Source organism: Oncorhynchus mykiss, chromosome 13, assembly GCF_057628025.1.
Source record: "Oncorhynchus mykiss isolate SJ-2025 chromosome 13, ASM5762802v1, whole genome shotgun sequence".
NCBI lineage: Eukaryota > Metazoa > Chordata > Actinopteri > Salmoniformes > Salmonidae > Oncorhynchus > Oncorhynchus mykiss.
The window spans coordinates 53,595,183-53,621,112 of NC_143034.1; the positions used below are offsets into that span (position 1 = coordinate 53,595,183).

At 45.2% G+C, this 25,930-nt stretch overlaps 3 protein-coding genes across 14 annotated transcripts in view; all 3 read left to right on the forward strand.

Annotated features, from left to right (window-relative positions):
* LOC110486504 (uncharacterized) overlaps positions 1 to 12,199 on the forward strand; it is a 31,993-nt gene extending 19,794 nt beyond the window's left edge. For all 12 annotated transcript variants that reach the window (XM_021558145.3, XM_090196710.1, XM_021558144.3 and 9 more), the window contains 2 exons: positions 7,083 to 7,294; positions 7,488 to 12,199. In XM_021558145.3, coding sequence (XP_021413820.3) covers positions 7,083 to 7,294; positions 7,488 to 11,227 — 3,952 coding nt within the window. In that variant the 3' untranslated portion in view covers positions 11,228 to 12,199. The remainder of the gene's footprint in view (positions 1 to 7,082; positions 7,295 to 7,487) is intronic.
* Positions 12,200 to 14,099: 1,900 nt separating this feature from the next.
* Positions 14,100 to 19,777, forward strand: LOC149978927 (uncharacterized). The gene has a single exon (XM_090196712.1). The coding sequence runs from the start codon at positions 15,643 to 15,645 to the stop codon at positions 16,723 to 16,725; it is 1,083 nt and encodes a 360-aa protein (XP_090052838.1). The 5' UTR covers positions 14,100 to 15,642; the 3' UTR covers positions 16,726 to 19,777.
* A 1,059-nt stretch (positions 19,778 to 20,836) lies between these two features.
* The window catches only part of LOC110486506 (serine/threonine-protein kinase N1), a 45,039-nt gene continuing 39,945 nt past the window's right edge, over positions 20,837 to 25,930 (forward strand). The window contains exon 1 of the mRNA XM_021558149.3: positions 20,837 to 21,905. Coding sequence (XP_021413824.3) covers positions 21,882 to 21,905 — 24 coding nt within the window. The 5' untranslated portion in view covers positions 20,837 to 21,881. The remainder of the gene's footprint in view (positions 21,906 to 25,930) is intronic.

The window sequence follows — 25,930 nt, forward strand, 5'->3', positions numbered from 1 at the left end:
ACACCGTTCCATGACATTGTCCAGGTGAAAGCTGTGGTCCCTTGTTGAGGTCACCTGTCTCCTCCCTTTCAATCTGTGTAGATGAACGGGAGGAGACAGGTTAAAGATGGATTCTTAAGTCTTGATATGATTGAGACATGGATTGTGTATGTGTCCCATTCAGAGGGTGAATGGGCAAGACTGTGGGAAGCATTGGTGTCAACATAGGCCAGCATCCCTGCGGAAAGCTTTCCACAGTCCATGCCCGACGAATTGAGGTTGTTCTTAGCGCAAAAGGAACGGTGTGTACTTCGTGTGTACTTCAATATGAACTTGAATCCCCCTTCGCCTAAAATGACGATTATGATGATTATTTTGTTCCTGGATATTGCTCCTAATTGTCGGTTACACAATTATATAATAATTGTAAAAGCTCTACGCATCATGGCTGTTTTGGTTCCGTTGACATTTAGCAAGTCCGCTCTGTAATCTGTTTGTCCTGAAACTGTTATGCTTTTTGTTCTGTTTTAGTCTCACTCCTCTGACCCCTCCAAACACTAGATCCAGTCTGCTGGTGACACATCTCAGATTGATTCTGAAGTTCAACCTCAGACTTTGTCGGTGGCAGCTGAAAATATGTGTGTGAAATGAATAGTCTGCAGCAGCACACAATTTCTCAGTATTCCACCTCTCCTTTTACAGTAGCACTTAATACCTGTCACTACTTCCTGGTTGGTGGGTGTGGTAGAGGTGTGAACACTATTTGGCCGCGATGTGTGTGTGTGTGTGTGCCATTTGTTTTTGCTTTACCAATTTAGCTGTGTGATGAGGTGTGCACACATTTGCTCAAGCCAACACTGTTGTAGGGCTGTTGGTACTCTCTGTGTGCATGTCCGCTGTTTGATACTGATTGCCTGTATAATGTTAGATCTACAGCTTGTGACAGGAAACCTCTGGGTCTGATTTAGTGTATGCTGAAAAATAAGTCATTATGTGGTGTTGGACACAGTGGGTGGTGTGGGGGAAGGTATGTGTGTTTTGAGAATAGTTGAGATGACATCATGCAGTGCCTGTCATTGCTCATTGGGTGAAGGTTTGCTTGCATGCGTATGCTAGTGTCGTATATGCTGTGCAGGCCTGTATTGCTGGGAGGCTGTGCATGTTAATCAGCACGCTGTATGATGTGTGAATGTAGTCCAACAACAAAATGGCGCCAACGATCGTTGCTAGCGCCTATGTTATTTGATGGTATTTACTAGAGGTCGACCGGTTATGATTTTTCAACACCGATACCGATTTAATCGGACCATTTTTTTTTACATTTATTTTTATTTATTTTGTAATAATGACAATTACAATAATACTGAATTAACACTTATTTTAACTTAATATAAAACATCATCAAAATCAATTTAGCCTCAAATAAATAATGAAACGTTCAATTTGGTTTAAATAATGCAAAAACAAAGTGTTGGAGAAGTAATATGTGCCACGTATGTGCCATGTAAAATATGTGCCATGTAATAAAGCTAAGGTTTGAGTTCCTTGCTCAGAACATGAGAATATATGAAAGTTGGTGGTTCCTTTTAACATGAGACTTCAATATTCCAAGGTAAGAGGTTTTAAGTTGTAGTTAATATAGTCTTTATAGGACTATTTCTCTCTATACCATTTGTATTTCATATACCTTTGACTATTGGATGTTCTTATAGGCACTTTAGTATTGCCAGTGCAACAATATAGCTTCCGTCCCTCTCCTCGCCCCTACCTGGGCTCGAACCAGGAACACATCGACAACAGCTACACTCGAAGCATCGTTACCCATCGCTCCACAAAAGCTGCGGCCCTTGTAGCGCAAGGGGAATAACTACTCCAAATCTAAAAGGGAGTGATCTTTGAAACGGCATTAGCGCGTACCCAGCTAACTAGCTAGCCATTTACCATTGGTTACACCAGCCATTAGGCTGATAGGCTTGAAGTCATAAACAGCGCTGTGCTTGCAAAGAGCTGCTGGCAAAACGCACGAAAGTGCTGTTTGAATGAAGGATAACGGGCCTGCTGCTGCCTACCATCGCTCAGTCAGACTGCTCTATCAAATCATAGACTTAATTATAACATAACACACAGAAATGCAAGCCTTTGGTCATTATGGTCGAATCCGGAAACTATCATCTCGAAAACAAGACGTTTATTCTTTCAGTGAAATACGGAACCGTTCCGTATTTTATCTAACGGGTGGTATCCCTAAGTCTAAATATTCCTGTTACATTGCACAACCTTCAATGTTACGTCATAATTACGTAAAATTCTGGCAAATTAGTTTGCAATGAGCCAGGCGGCCCAAATTGTTGCATATACCTTTACTCTGTGTGCAATGAATGCAAGAGAAATGACACAATTTCACCTGGTTAATATTGCCTGCTAAACTGGATTAGTAGTTATTGTTTTTTATAAGATAAGTTTAATGCTAGCTAGCAATTTACCTTGGCTTCTACTGTGTAACAGGCAGGCTCCTCATGGAGTGCAATGGTTAGAGCGTTGGACTAGTTAACTTTACGGTTGCAAGAATGGATCTCCTGAGCTGACAAGGTGAAAATCTGACGTTCTCCCCCTGAACAAGGCAAACCCACCGTTCCTAGGCCGTCATTGAAAATAATGTGTTCTTAACTGACTTGCCTAGTTAAATAAAGGTATAAAAAAATCGGAAATCGGTGTCCAAAAATACCAATTTCCGATTGTTATGGCCCTAATTAATTGGACATTCCGATTAATCGGTCGACCTCTAGTATTTACCCAGTGTGACTGTGGGAGTGTAGTATGTAGCTGAGCATGTTGCACGTCATGGCTTCAGTAGAGTATGTAGTTGAACATGTTGCACGTCATGGCTTCAGTAGAGTATGTAGCTGAACATGTTGCACGTCATGGCTTCAGTAGAGTATGTAGCTGAGCATGTTGCACGTCATGGCTTCAGTAGAGTATGTAGTTGAACATGTTGCACGTCATGGCTTCAGTAGAGTATGTAGCTGAACATGTTGCACGTCATGGCTTCAGTAGAGTATGTAGCTGAGCATGTTGCACGTCATGGCTTCAGTAGAGTATGTAGCTGAGCATGTTGCACGTCATGGCTTCAGTAGAGTATGTAGCTGAACATGTTGCACGTCATGGCTTCAGTAGAGTATGTAGCTGAGCATGTTGCACGTCATGGCTTCAGTAGAGTATGTAGCTGAGCATGTTGCACGTCATGGCTTCAGTAGAGTATGTAGCTGAGCATGTTGCACGTCATGGCTTCAGTAGAGTATGTAGCTGAACATGTTGCACGTCATGGCTTCAGTAGAGTATGTAGCTGAACATGTTGCACGTCATGGCTTCAGTAGAGTATGTAGCTGAACATGTTGCACGTCATGGCTTCAGTAGAGTATGTAGCTGAACATGTTGCACGTCATGGCTTCAGTAGAGTATGTAGCTGAACATGTTGCACGTCATGGCTTCAGTAGAGTGAACCACATAAAGGGTTGAGGAGGATGGATGCTACACAGATGAATAAGTCATGTCCCTGCTGAGCCTCGTCACTGCTAGGAGGGCATATGGAGATGAGTGAACGCAGTGAGGTGGTTTGGGATCTAAATAGAACAGCAAAGGATGAGGGAGAGGGAGATGGACCCAATGCACATTATACAGGACCCCATAAACAGTGCATTGTTGGGCCTGTATTGAGTAAGGAGCATCGGTGTTCTATGAATTTGGAGGAAGCCATGAAAGGCTAGGAGAAGAGGACAGGGGTGGTGGTTCTCTCTCCCTTTTCCTGCTGTACTAAACAGTAATAGAGCAGTAGGCTGCCAGTCGTGTACAGTGTCAAATAGCTGTGCCAGTCGTGTACAATATGAAGCAGGCCAGTTGTGCAGGCTGTAAATCTCCTCTCTTGCTGGGCTGTGGGTGTGACAGGCAGACCACTCTGACGCCAGGGTTTTATGGGAGGTGTAACAGCAGACCTAATCACCTAAAGTGTGTGTGAGCTCGTGCTCTAGAAGTATGGCAGACGTGATGGATGTTGCAGAGGACTCTCTGGGAAGGCAGGGGTTCTGTAGGCCTCTGCTTCACCACAGTCATACAGGGACCTGCATCGTCACCCACCCACCAGGCTCTACCTGCTCTTTGTTCTCTCTCTGGTTTTCTCTTTGTCCCTCTACTGGTAGGAGATGGAAATCATTTGACTGTTACTCGACACCTCACCTCCATCTTCAGTAGGTTGACTGTCCTTTTGATATCTTGTTATTTTTAAACGTTATTTCCCTCAAGCAGAACCAACCAAGAAGCCAGTTATAGCTGGTTCATCAGGTTAAGGCGGCACCCTGTGTAATGTCTTCTCCTTTCGCTCAAAGCCCCTCTTGAGTGCTGCTGCGGCAGTATAAGGGTCTTTCTAGCTCCAAGGAAACTAACTACCTGGTGAATTTCTCTGGGAAATTGCAAGCAAAGGACTGATACCTTTTTGTTCCTGGGTTAGAGTGAGATTTATGTGGGGTTCCCATATCTCTGAAGCCCTGTGTGGATGTCCTGGAGGTAGAGTCTCCTCCTTTTAACCAGGGTAAAGTGTCCCTCCCAGCCTTTCTGCTGAACTAAAATGGCATCATCTCTAATATGCCAGCTGTCTCCCTGGGAGGAGGTCTGTTCCCATGGTAGCTGGCTCTCTGCTGTTAGCTCTGCTGCAGGGGAGGGACTAGCCTTGCTTATGCATCTCGTTGACTTAATCGTAGCCCCACTTTGATTTTCCACGCGAAGGCACACAACCTGATTTTTATGTTAATCACCACAACGCTCCACATCGTTCCAGAATCCGTAATGAAACTAAAATGTTATATTTTAAAAACCCCAGGCGACTTTGGTGGACTTTAATTGTCTCTGCGCTCATTTTTTAAGCTTCAGTGAATTTCTAGGCTTTATCCCCTACATTTTCTTTAACCCCAATTTGTGATGCTGTTCCCAATGGCAAGGCCTTTGGCAAGTTTGAGAAACAATGCACAGCAATTTTCCTTCATTGTGTGCAAGCTATTAGACTCTGATCAGGAGTCTAACATGATCAACGCTTGCCTCAGTCATTTGGGTGACAGTGAACTTAATTAGAGAATACGGGAAAAAAATAAAAAAGCTTATAACAATTCAAGTATCATTGCACTGTAATGCCTCAGTGGAGCCTTTTCATTGTGCCTAACTGCCGAGAAGCATGTATTCATTTTTTAACACATCCTGTCTGTCTTTTTATTATTGTTTGGCCATGCCCCATTCTATAACGGCCGTACTGGCTCCTACAACAGCGACCGGACCTATTTGAGAAGCGGCAGTTAGGAAGGTTAATGACGTGTAATCGGATGAGTGTTTTCTCTCTCTCTCTCTCTCCTACTGCCTTTGACGATGGCCTGCTAATCTGCCTTGCTTCCCTCCCTAAACGGAGTCATCTTGTCATTTTGGATTAGCCATATTCCTTTCGTCACACAGATTAAGATAAATACTCTGTCATCATCTCTCCTGCATTCTCTCTACCTTCTATTCAGTTTGTCCTGTAATTATTTTCTAATCTTTAATTCCATTTTTTTCTGTCAGCACACACTTTTACAAATCTCCTAAACTTAGAATTTTACCACGTTACTTTTCTTTTTAGTGTGTCCTCACGTCTAGACCTGTCAGATTGATACCTGTCAGATTGATACCTGTCAGATTGATACCTGTCAGATTGATACCTGTCAGACTGATACCTGAGGAAACCACAGTGAATTTCACGTTCTGCTCGCTCTGAGTTAATCAGCTGAAGGGCCAGCCAATTAAAAAGCTCTTCTCCTGGACTAGGTTATATCATGCATTCTATTAGAGGAAAGGGACAGTTTTTGTGATGCAACTCTGGATAGAAACAATGGCCTTTTTGTACCATGACCTAGGCTGTTAATGCTTCATAAGAAGCCTTAGTCTAGACGTCACCACACCAAACAATATCATTAACTTGAGCTTGTAATCCCTCTCATCGTCAGAGTAATAACAGGCAGTCTCTTGTTTTGGTACAACAGGATCATCAGCTACTTCCCTCCCTCTTCACCGCTCTTCATTCTCTACCTATGACAACTCATACTGTACAGGGAAGGAAGCTGTGCATGGTTGTAATCCATTGCTAGTGTCCAGTGGACATCATGTCGAGGCTAGATGTTACCAGACAGGCTGTGTGTTCAATTAGGCATATACTTGACAGGGTGTGCGTGGCACTCTGGGTTTCCTTACCGTGTAAAAACTGGCGGCGTTTGCTCTTGTACAATGAAATATGCTTTTAACTCTATCCAATAGTTCCAACAGGGATTTGAGCAAGTTATTTCTGTGCTCCGTCTGAATTAAAGATGAACATGACCCCAGCGATCTTGCCTCTCCCCGCCACCGATGCTAACTCTGTTCTTTATTTAGAGGCGGTGGTGCAGTGCAGCGTAGGCTAACGAGATCTCACGACTGTGTCACTGCATGTCGGCTACTTTGCACTGGCCTGACGTGGAAGCTACTTGACCAGAGTGCACATTACCCTCGTGTCAGGAGAGGTGGGCTGGATGTAGCGGGGGGGGGGGGGGGGCTCCACTCTGTGTGTGGTGTGACTCATCTCCCAGACTGCACTGCTTCAGATGCCTCAGGGTGTTGTGATGACTGGGTTGACTGGCTGAGTTACTGTATTAGTGCCCTGTCGGGGCCAGCCACTCCAGGCATTCTCCTCTTCGTCCTCATGTTCTTGTTGTGTTTTCTCCGTCGTCACTTGGTTTATGACCTCTCTGTGCTGTGTTCCTGAGGAAGTCTAGTGTCTGGCAGGGCTGTAGAAGTGACTAACAGAATGACTTGTGAATACAATCGACAGGGCCTCTTGCTCTGTGATTTATGGCCCAGGGGTTACCAGCATGTGGAACTCGAGGGACCAACGTTCGCTTGACGATGCAAAAGAGTCTGTTTAAACATTGGTGTTTGTCTCCATTTCCATATTTTATCACCTCTACAGAAATACTGATTCATGGTGTCTGGTAGATGACCCCCCTGGTTTGAAAGCCGTGCTCAGTGATTCTGACCCCACCGCTCCTGTTCTCCCTCAGGCCTGCCACTGCTGCTCCAGGATCTCGCCCTGCCACTGCTGCAGCCAGCACAGCCAAGAGCTCCACATCCACAGTCAAGCCTGGCACCCCCACGGCTAAAACCACCTACACCACTCCCAGACCAGCCTCTGCCAAAGCCGGCTCCACAACACCCTCTGCTGGACGGATCCCAACATCACAGCCCTCAAAAACCGCAACTCCCATCAAGAAAGGTAAGCGGGGACCTCAGTTTTGGTTAAATTTTTTTTTAATTACAAAGGTTTTAACTTTTTATTACTAGCATTACACAGTTACATTTTTCAAAATATATCTATATTAGATCATTTGTTCATCATAATTAAGTTTCCATCCAACCCTTGTCCTTTTCCTCTTCACAAACATCTACTTGTTATACTCTTCCTCCAGATGTTACCAAATCAGCCACCAAGAAGCCTGCAGCGGCTCCTCTCACTCGCACCTCACCAGCCAAGACCACCAAACCTGAGACTCCCAAATCAGCCTCCGCATCCAAGCCAGACTCCACCCCCAAGAAGCCGGCTGCCAGCAGCAAGGCCGCAGACACCAAGAAGATGCCAAGCAAGCCCACGCCTTCAAAGGATGTCAGTGCTGGGCCCAAGACCCCTAGTACCAAGCCAGCAGGGAAGGCTTCCACTCCTAAGAAGACTGTGGGCAGCAACACTCCCATGGCAGTGAAGCGTGGCCCCAAGCCCACGATGGCGGCAGAGCCGGCGACTAAAGAGGGTGAGACCCAGGACGCCGCTGTTGCTGCCGCCATATCTGCAGCTGCCTTGGCTGCTGTGGTCTCCATGGCAACCTCGGAAGAAGCAGTGGTGGCTGTGGTCCCAGAGGAGAAGGAGATTGTGTCCCCTCAGGCCAGCCAGCCAGAGGAGGCCCCAGAGGCCTTTATCTCTCAGCTGTCAGCTCAGCTGGACCTGGTCCCCCTGGAAGAGCCAGCAGACACAGTGTCTCCCCTGGGTACCACGGTCTTGTCTCCTCCATGCTCCCCCACCAGGCCCATGTCCCCGGTCAGGGAGCCCCAGAATGCCTCTGCTCTGCTGGACATGCACGTCCAGCCAGAACCCAGTTCCCAGAACCAGTCTGCCATGGCTCCACAGAGCCCGGTCCAGGAGGAGGTGATATTCCAGGCAGACTGCTGGGCCCAGAACCAGTCTGCCATGGCTCCACAGAGCCCGGTCCAGGAGGAGGTGATATTCCAGTCAGACTCCTGGGCCCAGAACCAGTCTGCCATGTCTCCACAGAGCCTGGTCCAGGAGGAGGTGAAGGTCCAGCCAGATGAGCAGCAGGAGGACCTTCTCATGCCCTCCTCTTCAGCCCCTCCTGCATTCAGCATAATGTCTCAGCCCATGGATGAGTTCACCTCAGGGGTCCTGGTCTCTCCCTCTCAGGACCAGGAAGAGGCAGTGGAGAAGGCAGATGAGGAGATCAACGAAGATGATGATGATGAGGAGGAAGAGGAGAGGACAGTGTGCAAGCCGACATTACTGTTGGACATGAGTAGCTCTCAGCCCTCAGCGGAGACCAATCCTGCAGGCTTCGGTGGTGCCACCGGTTGGCATCGGGATGATGTCTTGTCAGGGATGGATTCTGAGGATGTGAGCAGTATGAGCAGCCGCCTGCAGGGGGCGTCAGAGATGAGCAGCACCCAGCATATGGGCCTGCTGCAAGGTACCCAGAGCTCCGACGCCCTGGTAGACTCCAGCCTCAAGGGAGAAGGCTCCCCCGATGTGGAGACACTGCTCAACGATGATAATGAGGAGGATAGGAAAGTGTGCAAGCCGACATCACTGTTTGACATGTGTAGCTCTCAGCCCTCAGAGGAGGCCAAGCCTGCAGGCTTCAGTGGTTCCACCGGTTGGCATGGGGATGACGTCTTGTCAGGGATGGACTCTGAGGATGTGAGCAGCCGCCTGCAGGGGTCATCAGAGATTAGCAGCACCCAGCATACGGGCCTGCTGCAGGGTACCCAGAGCTCCGACGCCCTGGTAGACTCCAGCCTCAAGGGCTCCGAGGGAGAAGTGGCCTTCATGGGCTCCCCCAATGTGGAGACCCTGTCCAATGATGAGGAGGAAAATGAAGAGGAATATGAGGATAGGGAAGTGTGCAAGCCGACATCACTGTTTGACATGGGTAGCTCTCAGCCCTCAGAGGAGGCCAAGCCTGCAGGCTTCAGTGGTTCCACCGGTTGGCATGGGGATGACCTTTTGTCAAGGATGGACTCTGAGGATGTGAGCAGCTGCCTTCAGGGGTCATCAGAGATTAGCAGCACCCATCATAGGGGCCTGCTGCAGGGTGAGGAGATCAACGGAGATGATGAGGAGGAAGAGGAGAGGACAGTCCTGGTAGACTCCGGCCTCAAGGCCTCCGAGGGAGAAGGGGCCTTCATAGGCTCCCCCAATGTGGAGACCCTGTCCAACGATGAAGAGGAAAATGAAGAGGAATATGAGGATAGGAAAGTGTGCAAGCCGACATCACTGTTTGACATGGGTAGCTCTCAGCCCTCAGAGGAGGCCAAGCCTGCAGGCTTCAGTGGTTCCACCGGTTGGCATGGGGATGACCGTTTGTCAGGGATGGACTCAGAGGATGTGAGCAGCCGCCTGCAGGGGTTATCAGAGATTAGCAGCACCCAGCATACGGGCCTGCTGCAGGGTACCCAGAGCTCCGACGCCCTGGTAGACTCCAGCCTCAAGGGCTCCGAGGGAGAAGGGGCCTTCACGGGTTCCACCAATGTGGAGACCCTGTCCAACGATGAGGAGCGAGTTGATGATATGGATGTGAGCTCAGAGCGGGCAGTGGACCACCAGAACGTGTGTCAGCAAGAGGATGAGGAGGATGATGATGTGGAGATGCCCAGCGAAGGGGTGACGGAGAGTGGACTGGAGAGCTGTGGGAATGCAGATGAGGATGACTACACAGAGGAGGACCGTTTGGATAACCTCAACCGTTCGACCGTCCCACCTTCCTCAGCCTGGGGTCAGACAAACCCCTTCACTGACCCCTGGGCCCAGCCCCACCTCTCCTCCCCCCACACCGCCTCCAGCTCTCTGTCTGACCACGGGGCTGACGGCCCTGAGACGCCCACCCAGTCCTCTGCCCAGGCCTGGTTGGATCTCAGCGCCCCCTCTCTGATGCTCCATTCAGAGCAGCCCTCAGAGCCCCAGACTGCCCCTGAGGAGATGGAGAGCTCTTCCCCAGTGGAGGCCTCTGGCCCCCCTGCTGTGGGCATGTCTCAGTCCAGCACCCTGAGTGGCACGGCCCTGGCTGTCCACAGCAGCAGTGAAACCAGCACTCCCGAGGAGCTCCGTGACTATGACAGCAGCTCCGGGGTGGAGTCACGCTCTGACAAGCAGCAGACTCCCGTGCCATCCAATGTGCAGCCTGACCTGGAGCAGGACTTGGGCATCCATCTGGAACGAGGTGACGAGGAGGAGGAGGCTGAGACGCTCCCTGCTGACGAGGTCCTGGGAGCAGGCCCTCCTACTGCCCCCGCCTCTGCCCCCTCCTCCCCCTCCACCTCGGGAGACGAGGCCAGCGACACGGAGGGTGAGATGCAGATCAATGACCCAGATGTTCCCGTCACCATGGATGACAGCACTGAGTTCGACAGTCCACCGTCCGCCCGTATCCTGCCTGCCCTGGAAGAGGATGAGGAGGTGGTGGAGGCGCCGGCCGGAGGAGAGGAGGAGGACGGGGGTGGCGGCACGCCCCAGTCTGCCAACTCAGTGGCGTCTTACGGCTTTGACTGCACCATGTCCAACTCCAACGCCCACTCTACTGCCGAGAGCTGCGGTAAGAGCCCCGGCATCTTCTCCCTGGAGAACGAGGACCAGTTGCCCGAGGAGGCCAAGGACCCCTCCCTCATCAAGGAGCTGACCCTGCCTGCAGCGGCCGCCCAGTCAGAGGAACTGCTGGGAGGCCCTGTAGACCTGCTGCCCCTGGGCCAGCCTGGGGACCAGCACCACTACATGCTGGGGGGGAAGATGGATGCTGACGACCTGGAGGCCAACACCCTGGAGGACACCCTCCCCCTGGGGCCCCAGCATGCCGGGGAGGCCAGCGAGGGCCAGCCACCCTACTACTCTGCTATATGCGATAAGACTGATAGCTTTCTGGCAGGTAACGTATAAGTCCCTACCCCTGGAATGCACCTTCTCCCTCGCACCCCTCCCCCCTTGTTGTTCTTAGTTTTTCTCTCGAGGTGGGTTAGATGGTTTAGAAAAACAAGCAAATGATGGTAGGAAACAAAAAAAGCAAGGGGAACGAAAAAGACTGTAGATCAGTGAAGCCTCCCTCTTTCATACTACTATTATGGTTATGAATGTATGGCACTACTTTATATGTACACTAGCTACCATTTTCTATTAGAATGTTCTTTTTAAGTAACACTGCGTACTCCGTAACCCCTGAGGGGGATATTGACTGACTGGTCCGTTGGGACAAAGCTCTTAAAAGAAAAGGAGTAAAAGGAGAATGGACTCGACCTACATGTGTATTTATCCTACTGTTTTTACCAAACAAATGTCAGTTCTTTTGTTTTTGTACTTGTTGGAACCCGGTCCTCCCTCCCCTATGTACACGCTCTATTTGATCCTGCACCGTAGAGATAACCTACTCTCTTTTTCTACAAGTTTGTCTTGTTTTCAACACCATTTTAGTATTGAATAAAGACTAGATATTTAACATGGCTTTCCTCCCCTTATAGTTTTGTTGAGGTCGGTATGGGAGTGTTCAATTTGAAGTTTGTCTAGTTTTAATTTGCGCTACAGGAAGTTTGCCTCTCCCTGCATAGATTACCATGGCAAGTAAAGTTGTCATGTACGGTGTTTTTTGAGGCATCTGTTTTAAGTGTTCATGCCTCTTAGTTGATCATTTGTGCTTCAGAACCAACTAACAACTATTTCTGGGGAAAAAACGTGCATTCCTCTGCATTTAGAATGACGCTCACTGAAAACGCTTTTAGTGATATTGCATATTCCAACTTGCATGTACTAACATTGAACTTGTATCTGATTAAACCATTATACACTAGGGATGTTCATAAATGAATGGTTCACGCTAAGTAGGTTTTTCAAAATTCCATTAAACATCATTGCAAGGCATGTTGTTCCTGTTTCTTGTTATTTCCCATTAGCGTAGCATGTCTCAATTGTTGTCTAGGTCAGTTTTATGTATTTCAATGACATCACTGTCCTCACCATGGGAATCACTTCCCACCAGGAAGTGAAGTTTTATCTGTGGAATGGTGTTGATGCTCAATGGAATTTTGGTTAGGAGGCAATCCACCTGGTGTCCCATACCCTGTTTTCCAGCATGTATATGTTTCTCTCTGACCTCCATGGATTCAACGCAGACCAACACCACATTTGTAAATGTCCTTGGTAGGTGGTAGTCCCCAAACAGACACCGGGGAAGACTCCTCCTCCTGGGTCCCTTTACTGTATGTCCTGAAGGTTTCACATCCTCTTCCTCTGCGACGTGAAGCTCAAACCTGCCTGTATCCTCCCGAATGCTCCACCCAACACACACACACACACACACACACACACACTGGCATTACCCCACACCCACCTGAAAGTGTTGTTTAAGAAGAAGTGGATGAGATCTGCCTGCTCCTGCTCAACCCAGACAAGGAAAACCCTTGGATCCCTATGTTTGTCGGTCCTGAAATCATAGCATCCCTTGTTCCTTCTCTCCTACCTTCTTCACCATTATGGTCTTCCTAAAATAAAATAAATGCCAGATTTGGTGTTTTGCCCGGTAGGCCTATCATGAACAATCAGGCGTCTCATGATGTTGCTTTGGGAACGCTCTGTTGCATGTATAGTACTGTATGTGTCTGTTGGGACCATGGCTGCCCTTGAGTAAGGCATGGTCAATGTTGAGGTGCATGTTTTTGGTAATTAGCTGAGCAGGTCCCAGGGGCATCCTTGTGTTGGCTGAGTTGATTTTTTTTAAAATGTGGGATAGAATGCTTTTCAAAACAGTCAGGTGTATGTGGTGACACCACACATACGAAGAAGCTATATGGTTGGTCAAAAACTTTATCAGAGTAGTTTATGATTTAGTTCTTAAGTAAAATGGTTAATCCCTTGTTCCCCATTTTCTTTGCCTGATCCCCGGCTTGTCAGGTCTTTCATGTTAATTCTCATGTTATCAAAATCTAGCCTTTATGTGGGGATATTTCGCTGGGACATTTTTAAATGTGTCAATTCATTTTTGGATTAATGGTAGTTAAATGCCAGACCATAGAGCCAAAGGAGATTAATTGCTCCTAGTCATGTGATCTTTATCCCATATTAGGGCTACATATTAGAGGTCGACCGATTTATGATTTTTCAACGCCAATACTGATTATTGGAGGACCAAAAACGCAGATACTGAGTAATCGGTCGATTTTATATTTAAAAAATATTTTTAAAAATGTATTTGTAATAATGACAATTACAACAATACTGAATTAACACATATTTTAACTTAATACATCAAAATCTATTTAGCCTCAAGTAGATAATGAAACATGTTCAATTTGGTTTAAATAATGCAAAAACAAAGTGTTGGAGAAGAACGTAAAAGTGCAATATGTGCTATGTAAGAAAGCGTTTCAGTTCCTTGCTCAGCACATGAGAACATATGAAAGCTGGTGGTTCCTTTTAATGAGTCTTCAATATTCCCAGTTAAGGAGTTTTAGGTTGTAGTTATTATAGGACTATTTCCCTCTACCATTTGTATTTCATTAACCTTTGACTATTGGATATTCTTATAGGCACTTTAGTATTGCCAGTGTAACAGTAGAGCTTCCTTCCCTCTCCTCGCTCCTCCCTGGGCTCGAACCAGCAACACAACAACAGCCACCACATCGAAGGAGCGTTTCCCATGCAGAGCAAGGGAAACAACCACAGGCTCAGAGCAAGTGAAGTTTGAAACGCTATTAGAGCGCGCTAACCAGCTAGCCATTTCACTTCGGTCACATTAGCCTCATCTCGGGAGTTGATAGGTTTGAAGTCATAAACCGCGCAATGCTTGACGCACAACGAAGAGCTGCTGGCAAAACGCACGAAAGTGCTGTTTGAATGAATGTTTACGAGCCTGCTTCTGCCTACCACCGCTCAATCAGATACTTGTATGCTCAGTCAGACTATATGCAACACAGGACACGCTAGATAATATCTACTAATATCATCAACCATGTGTAGTTAACTAGTGATTATGATTGTTTTTTTTATTAGATACGTTTAATGCTAGCTAGCAATTTACCATGGTTTACTGCATTTGCGTAACAGGCACCTTGTTGAGTGCAACGAGAGAGAAGAGGCAGGTCGTTATTGCTTTGGACTAGCTAACTGTAAGGTTGCAAGATTGGATCCCCCGAGCTGACAAGGTGAAAATCTGTCTTTCTGCCCTTGAACGAGGCAGTTAACCCACCGTTCGTTCCTAGGCCGTCATTGAAAATAAGAATGTGTTCTTAACTGACTTGTCTAGTTAAATAAAGATTAAATAAAGGTGTAAAATCCGATTGTTATGAAAATTTGAAATCAGCCATTCCGATTAATCGGTCGACCTCTACTACATATAGTTGTTCTGAGTTTCAGGCCAGCATCTTGAGGGCAAAGACTTAAGACAAAATGATTTCCAACAATGTTGCGCACCAATTTATTACATTGTATGAATGGGTTGCAAATTGATCTAAATTACCTAAACTCTGACGCAATTACGTGAGATTTTAGTTCTGGGTTTCCGAGGATACAATTACCAGACGAATGTGGGAAAGCGATTACATTTAAGCTGTGTTTGGCCAGTGCTGCTACATCTTTTTAGATAATGTCCCATGTCAGGAACTGTCTGAAATGTCGTATCATATTAAATGTATCGACATGTACTGTAGTAGCTGTTGATAAATCCATGAAGTGTCTCCACAGTTGAACAATTATAGTGAAACCTCAACTCAATGTCATCTTCATAACCTTTGTTCCAAATGATTTGAGAGCAAACTCTAGACCTCATTTGACTGTAATACTGTGTCTATATAGTAGATGGGTTATGTAATATGTATTAGATTAGGTCATAGATGTTGGCAAGTACTCCAATTAGACAGATGTCATGTTAATAATGAGTCATTGCAGGTTCCAATAAGATAAGGGAGGATTTAGGATGAGTCCAGGATGCATGCCATCCTCCACTCGTTTTCCACTACTCAGTCGCTATTACCCTCGGGGACATTTGAAGCCAGACCACAAAGATTCGATGTGACGGTCTGATCAGTAAGAATTTGGAATGTCCTCCCACATCACAAATGTATACCCAAAAATAACAGAATACAAAGACTGTTATGTATTGGCTCATCTAAGTATTATAACAAACCTAACAGAATAGTATACTGTGGTCAAACTTCATTTATTTGTCATTTTTCAACTGATCGAGACAGAGGTTTTTGTTTACTTTATTCCTTTGTGTAAAGACGTCAATCCCTCAGCACTTCCCTCGTTTTGCTTTACGTCTTCCCTCCACTCCTTTTGATTCTTCTCCTTGAATCCTCTGGCCCTGGATGCTGTCCTACCCCTCCTTTTTGGTGCATGCGTCTCTAACGCACATCCCAAGTTATCTTGACTGTCTAGCAGGAGGGCCCAAGAGTGACGAAGCGGAGACCGAGGAGTCCCACCAGTCACAACAGAAGCAGAGCGAGCCACCCGTGGGCCTACTTGAGGAGAAGAATCGGGATGTGCCAACCATGGGCCTACGGGGGGATGAGCCAACCATGGGCCTACAGGAAGAGGACCACATCCAGCTTCCTCATCTCGTAGTGAACGCCCACTACCTCGCAGAGCAGCAGTGCAACAGGAGACCCACCGACACCACCTCCAGGTCCCTCCAGTCTGCAGCTGTAGCCAACGGTCAGCTGTGCAGGCTGGAGCAGCACCAGAAGCACCTGAGAGAGCAGGAGAGGCAGAAGAGGCAGTGGCTGGAGGAGGAGTGTCTGAGGCAGGAGCAGCAGATGCGGCTGGAGAGGCAGCGTCGGGAGCTCCTCCAGCTCCAACTCCAGCAGCAGCAGCAGGAGCACAGACACCGCCGCCAGGTGCTGCAGTGGCAGCTAGAGCTGGAGCAACAACTCAAACAACAGCTCAGACAGCAGCAGAAACAACAGCAGCAGCAGTTGAGGAGTCCGTCTGCAGTCATGCTTTCCCCATCCTCTGGGCTATGCACCATCTATGAGGCCATGGAAACCAGCGAGGACGAGAGTGAGGAAAGAGAGCAGAACAGAGAGAGGGAAACAAGGATGCAGCAGGATAAGTGGACATCCAAGCAGACTTGGCCAGACTCACGCCAGCAGGGGCCGCGTCCCATTCCTCCAACGGATCTGGACTGGAGCAAGAAGGTGGACATCGTCCAGCAGCTCATCAACCAAACCCTGCTGATGTCTGGAGACAGGGGCTGCCCCCCTCTGCTCCTGCTGCCTGTGGGCAGCGGGGGCACCCTGAGCCCCCTGGAGAGCAGCATGTGGCCCAACCTGCTGTCCCCGCTCAGTCCCCCCTCTGCCACTGTCACCTCTGTCAGCAGCTACTCCCCAGACAGCCAGGGCAGCTCCCCCCAGGGAGACTGGACCGTGGTGGAGCTGGAGACACAGCACTGAAAGCCAGGGAAGGAGGAGGACACACCACTCATCACTGTCATATCTATGCACTGCATACTGTATTCACACGACACAAGTTGGCACTGCATCTTCACACTACAAATTCATGAGATGGGCCAACATAACAGCGAAGTACACTGTACACTGATCAAACCACACCATCTCACAAAAAGAGCATGCTATACATTCTAACTTCATATCTACATAGAAATCCACATTCACTGTATTGTCAAACGAATCTTCAGAGAATGGTATATATTGTTACTCATCAGTGGAGAATTAAGAATGGCACATCCCCCATTGGTACTGCAACTAATATACTTTAATAATACACATATAATACACAATACTACGTGTATTGCTTTGAACCAAAATCCAAATTTGATTAACTGTACAGTATGAACCTTATTCTGAGCGATAGTTATGATAGTACACTTGTTGATTAATTTAAATGTTACAGGTAAGTGGGACTAGATTAGATTTGGTTGTGTTAAATTATCATCAGCTTCAAATCCTCAGAGAACCTGTTTTGTTTGTGAAGAAAATACTGCTGCTAGCTATGGTCTGGACCAAATTGACTGCTTTGAATTGACACAATCCTTTGTCTGTAGAAGAACACCCTTTTAAGGAGAGCGCAATGTCTCAAAATAATTGGCCTGTCAATCACACAGGAAAAGAGGGAGGGTGAGAGAAGGATGTCCTTGTTCTGCTCTGCCTTTCACACAGTAGTGGTGGTGGGGGGTCTCACCCTGCATTCCAAAGCTATAACCTCATTTCTTGGGTCGGCCTTTATTCAATGGGTTTCCCGAGGTTACAAATGATGTCATGATAGGAGAGAAACAGAAGTCCGAGACAGCGACAATACCACACAGTGAGAGCACAACACTCGGAGCACTGATACAAATGTAACTAACTGTTCAGAGAATTACATCAACATACATGGCCATTTATTAAATACGCCCCAGGAGAGGGAGTTACTTGCAGTAGTGACGAGGCAATGCTGTGAGATGGGAAACTGGATATGAAGTGTTGGAAGGACTTTAACATTGTACTAAATAAGTGCTGTGTTTGACCAATGCCATAATGGCTTAACGGAGTGGGAAACTAGGTTCCTGAAGCCTCAAACAAAGCCTCAAATGTATGCTACATTTGTCAAATGAATATCCTTCATCTATCTCCATGTAAACAGTTGATTTATCAACAAATTGATTTAAACTATGAGCCACCGGTCTCTGTTTTGGAGTTCTGAATACCCAGCAGTTTTGATTCCTGCTTGTACTACCTTGGTGTCAGGTCTACTATAGTATGTCATGTATGTACATCCTATTTGGGAAGGCTGCACAATGGCTGGGTAGGGTTTCAGTCGAGATGTCAAATATAAAGCAATTTTTATATAATTCTACTGTTATGTGCAATCAGAAATGTATGGTGAATTGTGCAATATTAGTAATATCAGTTGCACATCATTTAGTTTAGACTTAATGAGAATTGTTGTTTATTTATGCAAATTCGTTCTAATTGTATCATCTATACAGGTATATATAGTGTCCATTAATTTTTTATTTGCATTAATTATTAAAGGCTATTATACTGTATGTCCTCTTTTAGTTCCGTTTGTAAATAGAGGTAGATGAACACTGCCACCTAATGGTTGAGTTAGACTACTGTAAACAAATACTGTAACCCCATGTAATCTGTCTTCTATCCATTATCAGTACAGTGGGATATAAAATGTTAGTATTGTGCAAGCACATCTATGAAACTATTTTGACAGGCTAATATTTTAAAAAGTATATCTGTATGTATCCACATGGTGATATTATAAATGTATGTGATGCTGTGTATGACAACTTATTTCAGTTTGAATGCAGCATTTGTGAAAAGGATATTTATGTAATGCATTCAGTTCTTTAAACCAGGGGTGTCCAACTCATTTTGCCCGTGGGCCGCATTCGGTCTTCACCGCGTCCGGAGGGACGCATTAAACATTTATTATTTTCTTGTAAAACAATAGTCCACTGTCCAAAAATATTTGAATTTGTCGCTAGCTTTCGTTTCAATTACTGTTATCAAGCTGGACAGAGTGAAGAGCCTATACATGTACATCCATTATCATTCCTACACAGTTTTGATTTGGTTTTAGACTTTTTCAAAAAACGATTTTCCCCCACCCAAAACAAACTCAAACTACCCGTGGGTCGGATTGAATGGGCTCGCTAATGTCGTGTAAACAGCTCTGTCGGGACAGGGTGAACCCCATGATGCAATCCTGACCCAATCAAACTATGCCTGTGGTTAGAGGTGGGTGGTGAGTGTGTTGGATGTTGGACAACAGTTCATTAATACATCCCAAATGATACTATGTGAAGATGAATGCTATGGATACAATGCATTTACTGCACCAATGCATTTTAGAAAAGAAAGAAATCAAGTAGCTGTAGTACTGTATTCCTAGTACAACATGCAATGATATGCAATAATCTATTCCAGACAGTAGCTACAGGTGTAGGGTCTTAATTGAATCACCCTGTTGCAGGATAACTTTCCTGCTATGCAGGACATTTAAAGCATGTAGTGTATTTGAGGTTTATAAAGACTTCGGAGGTTTGTCATTTCCACTTTGAAATGTCAGATTAGATTTTCCCTTATGATGTGAAATGTCAATTGAATTATAATCCGCATAATAATTCACATTTCCTGTTGCCGCAGGATTATTTCCTCAAATGAAGATCCTACATCTGTATAGACATGACTGTCCATCATCAAACATTTATAGTTCAAATGATCACCAGAGGCATACTATTAAGTACATTATAGGCCTAATCAGAGTTTGGAAAATCTAATATTATTTTCAAGCTCAATTTTGCTAAAAGGATTTGATTATTAAACTTTTGCTATTAAGGTGGTTTATATTTGAGTAATGTTTGTAGACTGTGATAGGCCTACTGTATAGTCATTTACTATTTAAGATATTTTTTAGGCTTGTGTCTGATACATGTATTGTTAAGTATGTTAATATAACCATTTAGAAATAAAATGACTTTCAACTAGCTCTTTCTATTTTTTGCTATTTTGTAACTAGGTTGGCAATGGCAACAAACACATTGAAATGCTGACAGCATAACCTACTGTGAAAGACCGATGCCATGTTGTGCTTCTTGTCTAGACAGAGGGGTTTCCTCCACTGAAGTAGGCTCCACTGAAGTGTGATCGGTTGCCTCACAATGTACCATGTTCAGGTTTCCTCATACTAGAAGTAACATAGTAAATGGGACACTTAAATTAGTCAGTTGTACAACTGAATGCGTTCAACTGAAATGTGTCTTCCGTATTTAACCCAATCTCTGAATCAGAAAGGTGCTGGGGATTGCCTTAATCGACATCAACGTCTTCAGCGCCCGGGGAACAGTGGGTTAACTGCCTTACTCGGGCAGAACAACAGATTTTGCCATTGTCGGCTCTGGGATTCGATCCAGCAACCTTTTGGTTACTGGCCCAACGCTCTAACCACTAGGCTAAAAGTATGATATGTTACATTTGGTATGGTTACATAAGACTGAAGGTTACTAAAGGCAATAATAAAAGGAAGGTATATTGATGGGTGTATAATGCAAATGTCTAGCAATCCAAAGGTTGTGTATTCAAATCTCATCACAGACAACTGTAGCATTTGAGCAATTTTGCAACTACTTACTACTTTGCAACTACTTTGCCCTTTAACCTAACTCCTAACCTTAACCCCTAGCCTAGCTAATGTTAGCATTTGCCACCTAGCTAATTTTAGTGACAACAAATTGGAATTTGTAACATATCACACATATTTCAAATTTGTAACATATTGGCCAAATTGCAATTCGTAGCATATCATACGAAATGGATGATGGACACCCACACATAATGTAACATATCATAGTAATTTGAGTCACGGATTTTCGTTTACTATGTTACGTCTACCCCTGATTCCAGGTTGCAACCTTTCAGAGACGAAATGTCATGTAGTTTGAGCTACAGTTTGGCCAGCTAACCACTAGGCTTCGCTAATTTCATTCAGTGATGGCCAGTCGGACAAAGAGTCGCTTAGCCTAAACCTACCCTGTACAATGTTAAATCCATACCATGAAGTCTTTCTCAATCCATTTAGTTCCACTACAACAAATGAACAATGGTAAGGTAAGCAGACTCGGCCCATATGAATAAGACGATATCACCGATAAGTCGTTTTTAGATTTGCCAAGTGGTGAAGGAGGGCTCGCTCTATGAAATTACTAAAGGCGCAAAATTGTGATTTATCACCAACAAGTTTATTGCAATTGTAGTGATCACATGACCAATACGACGCGCGCCCCTCACTTGCGCTCAGCTACCCTCACTGGTTAGTTGCCCCCACGAGCATCAGACCGTTTTTAGACTGTTGATTGACGACCAGGCACGCACAAAAGAGCTCTCAGCAAGGGAGGAGTGGCGTAGGATAGCATTAATTTTTCTCACAGTAACAAAATGTCAGGTATTTTTTTGTGGTTTATAGATATTTCGCCTGGATTTAAACTGGAAAGGATAAGGTGAGCGGTAGACTACGTAAGCGGGAGGCTATGTTATGTAGACATAACGGTTCTTGTTCATAAACCGATTATAGGCTTGACGATGCAATGCATGGAAATAATAGCCTAATAATAATGTAGATTTTCGAGAGTGAGTGAACAATTGAATTATGTCCATTTAGTATTATTTCTGTAGCTGTCATGTTCTCCAATTACATGGGGTAGAATGTCAGATGAACCAGTCAACGTCAGCCTTCAAACTACACAACATAGTTGAAAGGTGGACACGGTGATACGTAACTTCTTGCTCTTTTGGAACATGGACTAAAGAAGAGAATGAGAGGCCTACAATGTTTATTTTGTCGATGCTCTCGCTCACCTGGGCAGAGACAGGCGCCCGTTAACTCTCCGTACAGTTCACTGTCGTTTTAAAGTGCTGAGGGTATTCGCCAATGTTGGCCTGCTCTTTGACTGCAAATAACTCCAAGCGGACAGGAACTGATTTGATGGTGTCGTAGATCACTAAAATGATTTGATAATCAAGAATTCATCAGCTACATTGAAGAAGAATTTGTCATCCCACCGCTGTGGTAGCCTGTGTGATACACAAGACACCAGATGGCTAACAACGACTCGATGCAAGTAAGTTTTCCAAGTTAACATTGGACAGGGGTTTTCCTTGATTTAACATATTATGTTAGCCTGTGTTTGTCCTATTCGAAGAGATGCATGCATGTCATATTTGTAGACTACTTCTTCTAATTGGGGTCGTGGTGACGTCTTTGCACGACAGGGACTGATGGTGGACAGGTACTCTACTAGTACATCGGGCCAAAGTTAGACAGGTATAACCGACTGAGCCTGTCGTCCACACCCACACCATCACCTTGAAACGTTAGGTCTGTGTTTTCTGTCCCCCATGTTTGCAATGGTCTAACAGGGCATAATAATGGCAGGTGCTTATTGTGTGTGTTACCAAAGCAGTCTACACCCGCACAAATATGTCCGACAAAAGTAATGACGTATTGATGATGTGTAGACCAACAAATACTGTACACACATATATTTACTTGTTATACCTCACCGGCCATATGGAAGAGACCTGTATGGAGCATTAGAGGGCTATTTATTGTGGTACATAGTTGTTCCACTCAGGTGAGTTACAGTGGAGGGTGTCAGAGTCAAGGACCTAATTAAACAGGTCATGTTACCTTATGCTGCTTACACAGGTGTCATCTCAGTTCAGGAAACTGCATAGGAGGGAATTGTTACAAATTAGAGGCCATGTTGAACTTAAGCCAGAACCCAACATATTAATATCTGTCTGCAGCAGCCTTGCAGGAAACCCACCGAGTTTGGGTCAGACCAAAGTCAGTGGTCCAGTACAAAGCTCAAATAATAAGAAATAAAACGACACATTCTATTTTAAGTTAGTGTATTACATGTAATCAACTTTCAGTGTACAGATGTGGTCAAATATACATGTTTACACAGGCAGCCCAATTCTGATATTTTTCTACAAATTGTTCTTTTGACCAATCACATCAGATCTTTTCATATCACCTCGTTTTCAGACCTGATCTGATTGGTCAAAATACTACTTAATGACCAAAAGATCAAAATTGGGCTGCCTGTGTAGATGCAGCCTTTTTTCTTCTAAAATAAGTTGAAATAGAAAAAACTTTAGAGATACCTTCCTGCCACTTCAGAAATGTTGCCATGGGGCGCAGAGAAAATGTTGCAGTTTTAAAGCAAGTTTGCATGCATTTTTTACATTTTGCCATGGAGAGGAGAGAACATTTGGCAATTTTCTAACACATTTCCTGCAAATCTACTAATTTGCCTTGGGGCGGAGGGAAGAATTTGCAGTTTTACAGCTCATTTCTTGATATTCAATTGTTTTTTGCAATAGGGCGGACGGACATTTTTGCAGTTTTAAAGCTAATATCCTGCAATTCTGCAAATTTTTCATGACTTATACCATGTTGATATGATATCTGAGTGAGAGTGACTAATAAAATCAATGGGGTCCCCCAGGAGGTCAGGGCCCCTGGGCACGTGCCCTTTGTGCCTGGTCTATAATTTGACCATGATTACTACAAGTTTAGATAGCTGGCTAGACATGGGCTAATTGAGTGACCGTCAGTGATTGACATAACAAGAGAAACTACTGATGCACAACAACATTTCTAAATTGCACCATGTGAATTCTACTATTCTACTATTCTAACTCTCAACAATAAGTGACGGAGTTCTTAAAAAAAAAAAATGTTTGGGGTCGGGGCCCCCTATCGGCTGGAGGCCCTAAGCGACCACTTATGTTGCTTATGCCCAGGGCGGGCCAGTGTAACATCATGTAAAGTATGACCTACTAAACACTGGGTCAGCAAGTAGCCTAAGCCTATATCACTAGGTGTCAGTGTCAGGTAAGCATCCGGTATCAAGGACACATGTAGGCTACAGTAAGTTCCTTCCAGTGGTGCCACTGTCAGATTTATTCCCAGAGGAATTTTTGTTTGTTTTAGTTTGTCAATCATTTGTTTTTAAATGTACTCAATAAAATGGCATGTACATAATAATGCTTATGACTATGAAATTGTGGGTGGCCAATCTTGACTGACGTAAGTTAGTGTTTCCATGAAAGAGAAGGTTTCCTGATTCCTGGAAAGCTAACACTGTGACTGTGGCCAACACACATCAGAGGAGGGTAACAGGGCCTAAATGTTCGTTGTTCATGTTTTGTATTCTCTTGTTCTACCTCTAGGCCTAGGTTCTTCACTCTTCTTTTTCAGTTATGTTTTGCTCGTTTTGCAATGAGAGAGAAAATATTAACGCAACATTCAACAATTTGAAAGATTTTACTGAGTTACAGTTCATATAAGGAAATCAGTCAATTGAAAAAAATGCATTAGGCCCTAATCTATGGATTTCACATGACTGGGAATACAGATATGCATCTGTTGGTCACAGATACCTTTAAAAAAAGTAGGGGCGTGGATCAGAAAACCAGTCAGTATCTGGTGTGACCACCATTTGCCCCATGCAGCGCGACACATTTCATTAGCATTGAGTTGATCAGGCTGTTGATTGTGGCCTGTGGAATGTTGTCCCACTCCTCTTCAATGACTGTGGGAAGTGGCTGGATATTGGCGGGAACTGGAAAACGCTGTTGCAAAGATGCTCAATGGGTGACATGTCTGGTGAGTATGCAGGCCATAGAAGAACAGTGACATTTTAAGCTTCCAGGAATTGTGTACAGATCCTTGCGACATGAGGTGATTGCGGCAGATGAATGGCACAACAATGAGCCTCAGGATCTTGTCACGGTGTGTCTGTGCATTCAAATTGCCATTGATAAAATCTATTGTGTTCATTGTCCGTAGCTTATGCCTGCCCATACTATAACCCCACCGCCACCATGGGGAACTCAGTTCACAACGTCATGTCTGCCATCTGCCCGGTACAGTTGAAACCGGGATTCATCTGTGAAGAGCACACTTTTCCAGCGTGCCAGTGGCCATAAAAAGATGACAATTTGCCCGTGTTACGACGCTGAACTGCAATCAGGTCAAGACCCTGGTGAGGACGACAAGTACGCAGATGAGCTTCCCTGAGATGTTTTCTGACAGTTTGTGCAGAAATTCTTCAGTTGTGCAAACGCACAGTTTCATCAGCTGTCCTGGTGGCTGGTCTCAGACGATCCCGCAGGTGAAGAAGCCGGATGTGGAGGTCCTGGGCTGGCGCGGTTACACGTGGTCTACGGTTGTGAGGCAGGTTGAATGTACTGCCAAATGATCTAGAACAACATTGGAGGCCGGCATATGGTAGAGAAATTAACATTAAATTCTCTGGCAACAGCTCTGGTGGACATTCCTGCAGTCGACATGCCAATTGCATGCTCCCTCAAAACTGGAGACATCTCTGGTATTGTGTTGTGTGACAAAACTGCACATTTGTAATGATCATGCTGTTTAATCAGCTTCTTGATATGTTGAACCTGTCAGATGGATGGATTATCTTGGTGAAGGAGAAATGATCACAAACAGGGATGTAAACAAATTAGTGCACAACATTTGAGAGAAATAAGCTTTTTGTGCGTATGGAACATTTCTGGGATATTTTATTTCAGCTCATGAAACATGGGACCAACACTTCACATGTTGCATTTATATTTTTGTTCAGTGTAGATTTTAGCATGGAGAAGAATGTTATCTCCAGGAGCAGTAGATTGGCTACACATAGATACTGAGAGATTGCTGATTGAGATCAAGCAGGCACGTTGGCAATGATAGACGTCCCTGTCGGAGCAGACCTATACTCTGCAGAGTGATTGGGCTTGATTGTTCTATTTCCGCTCAATACCTCAACAAGGCTTTACTGGAGGGCAGAATGTTTTTTTTTGGAAGGGATGGGGGTCTCAAATGAGCAGAGCTAGAGCACATTACTCAGTCCTTATAAGACCTCTCCCTTTCTTTCAGTCCATAAGACTGATCTCACTCTTTCTCTTTCCCTCAGTTTCCCCTTCTCACACATTATCCATATTATCCAGTGCATATAGTAGGGCTTAGTCCATCAGGGTGTATTGGTCTCTCTCTCTCTCTCTCTCCCCCACTTAGTCGTCCTCCGTCTCTCTCTCTCTCTCTCTCTCTCTCCCCCACTTAGTCGTC